This window comes from Orycteropus afer, unplaced genomic scaffold (genome assembly GCF_000298275.1).
Source record: "Orycteropus afer afer isolate SDZICR_OR568_19922 unplaced genomic scaffold, OryAfe1.0 scaffold00008, whole genome shotgun sequence".
NCBI lineage: Eukaryota > Metazoa > Chordata > Mammalia > Tubulidentata > Orycteropodidae > Orycteropus > Orycteropus afer.
The window spans coordinates 8701704-8704123 of NW_006921595.1; the positions used below are offsets into that span (position 1 = coordinate 8701704).

At 36.2% G+C, this 2420-nt stretch overlaps 1 protein-coding gene across 1 annotated transcript in view; it reads right to left on the reverse strand.

Moving 5' to 3' along the window:
• The window catches only part of SNX10 (sorting nexin 10), a 16274-nt gene extending 14657 nt beyond the window's left edge, over positions 1 to 1617 (reverse strand). Inside the window, exon 1 of the mRNA XM_007945740.2 lies at positions 1516 to 1617. Coding sequence (XP_007943931.2) covers positions 1516 to 1617 — 102 coding nt within the window. The remainder of the gene's footprint in view (positions 1 to 1515) is intronic.
• Positions 1618 to 2420: the final 803 nt, after the last annotated feature.

The window sequence follows — 2420 nt, forward strand, 5'->3', positions numbered from 1 at the left end:
GTACAGGAATGTGAGTTAAGCATTTACCTCAAGTAGACAAACGCCCTGGAGAGAACAATCATGGGAGAAGTAAGGGCTGCTTATGCACAGGGAGACAGCTCAGGTGGCAGGAGAGTATGGAGGGATGGACACTGGGAAGAGCTAACTAAGGGGAGGAAGTGGGAGGGGAGATGTTGCATTGTGGTAAACTGTGGTCAATGACATGAGACGAGGTATATGTGAACTACTGTATGGGAAGTGAATTTGCTCTGTAAATCTTCACCCAAAAAAAAAAAAAGTAGCTCTGAAATTTTACTTTGCTTAGTTTCTAAGGTGGGGAACTTTGAAAGAAAAAAAAGGAACGAGAAAAAAATTTACTTTTTAGGGCTGATGTCCACTATACCAATTTAGCTATTTACAACGAGAAGATTAATTAAATGATGGCAAGCTCTGGTAGCGTAGTGCCTAAGGCATCTGATTGCTAACCAGAAGGCTGGAGGTTCAAACCCACCAGCCACTCCTCAGAAGGAAGACTGGGCAATCTGCTTCCATAAAGATTTACTGCCTCAGAAACCCAAGGAGGGGTTGCTGAGTCAGAATCGACGCGACAGCAATGAGGTTTTTTTTTTTTTTTTTTTTCGTGCTATGTAGCTACAGATAGAATCTGAGTCAGTTTTTCTGCTCCTAAGACACTAAAGCAGATGGGAAAAGCGCCTATTACCAAGATCAGGGATTCATAAACTTCAGTGAACCAAACATGGCCTACCGTCAACTTTTGCAAATAAAGTTTATTAGAACATAATCATGCTCATCCATTTGCACATTGCCTATGGGTGCTTTCACCCTGCATCAGGAAAACTGAGTAGTAGTTGTGACAGCAACTTCATGGCCTGCAAAGCTGAAAATACTTATTATCTGGCTCTTTACATAAAAAGCTTTCTGACTCCTGTTCACAATGCTCACAGAAGGCCATCTACCACACAACACTGCTCAAAAGATTATGGTAGAGTATTCTTTCCAAGTAAAAGACATCATTTCTAGTTATTTGCTTATAATACTAATTACTCAGAACCCAGAATATGGTAAATTAATTGCATGTATTTGTTTCCTACCTTCTGATTTGTATACATAAAATATTGCACTTTTTTTTTTTTTTTTTTTTTCAGAGAAATCTACATCCTCTCAAAACTAAAGATTTATCAGGCAATATTATCCAGGAATATGCTATAACAAATCCAAAAGAAATACCATTAATGAGCTATTCTCCTTAGCCATGAATTTTAGTTGTGTTAACATCTTCATACATGAAAACAATAAACTTAAAATCTGAACAGTCATAATGAATTCAAAAGCAATTTTTAAATTTTAGGAACCATCTTACTACTTCATTTAAGATACAAGCATTGGTTGTAATTACTGAAATTCAGCTCTTGAACTAAGAAAATAATTTTCAAATTTAAGTATACAAAATTTAAGCATAAAATATATGCTACAAAACACTACTATGACTTCTATTGACTATGACTGTATACTTACATGAATACATATCTCATAGTCAATATAAGAATGCCAAAAGTCCTCCTTCTGAATCCTAGGGTCTCGAACCCAGACACTTACAAACTCCTGTAAGGGCATCATAAACAAAAGAAAATGTTTCAGAATTTCAAGTAGGGCTAGAAAGAGCTCAGAAAAATGACCATACTACAATGAAACTGAACCTTTAACCAATGTGGTTATAATTCTTTAAAAAACAAGAAGTTAATGAATCAGACACCACAGGCAAGCCCAAAAAAGACTTTTTGTCACAAATGGAATTTATAAAATAAGGCAAAACTGGGCTGAGGGCACGTTTTGATAATTTTACATAAAATTACTTGCAAACAAATAAGAATGTATACTCACAAACTATTTTTAATCCAGCAAAACAGGTTCACATTTTTCTCAAGTTTTAAAAGCAATCATTTCTTACTTTCTTCATCTCTCTAAGTTAAAACTTTGGGCCCGGGCCCTGCCTGGTCTATCACCTTCTAGAACTCAGAAAAGGGTAGCAAAGGCAATGTGAAAAGTAAACAATGTGAGTTGAAACTGACTGTGTGTACAACCCAGCCTCACGAACATAAGTAGTAATAACTTCTTAATAGCAATAGGAACACCTACTACATCCCAATATATTAAGTCATTTCATCTTCATAATAACTTTGTAGAAGAGATGTTAAAAAAAAAAAACTATAGGTAATTCTGTTCTTTTTTTAAAGAGAATAATAATGGTAATATGGAGTAAAATTTAAAACAGTACTTTTAAAAAAAGGGAGCTCTGGTAGCATAGTGGCTAAGTAACTTGCCTGCTAACCAGACGGCTGGCGGTTCACACCCACCAGCCACTCCTCGGAAGGAAGGTTGGGCAATCCTACTTCCGTAGTGATACTGCCTCGGAAACCCAA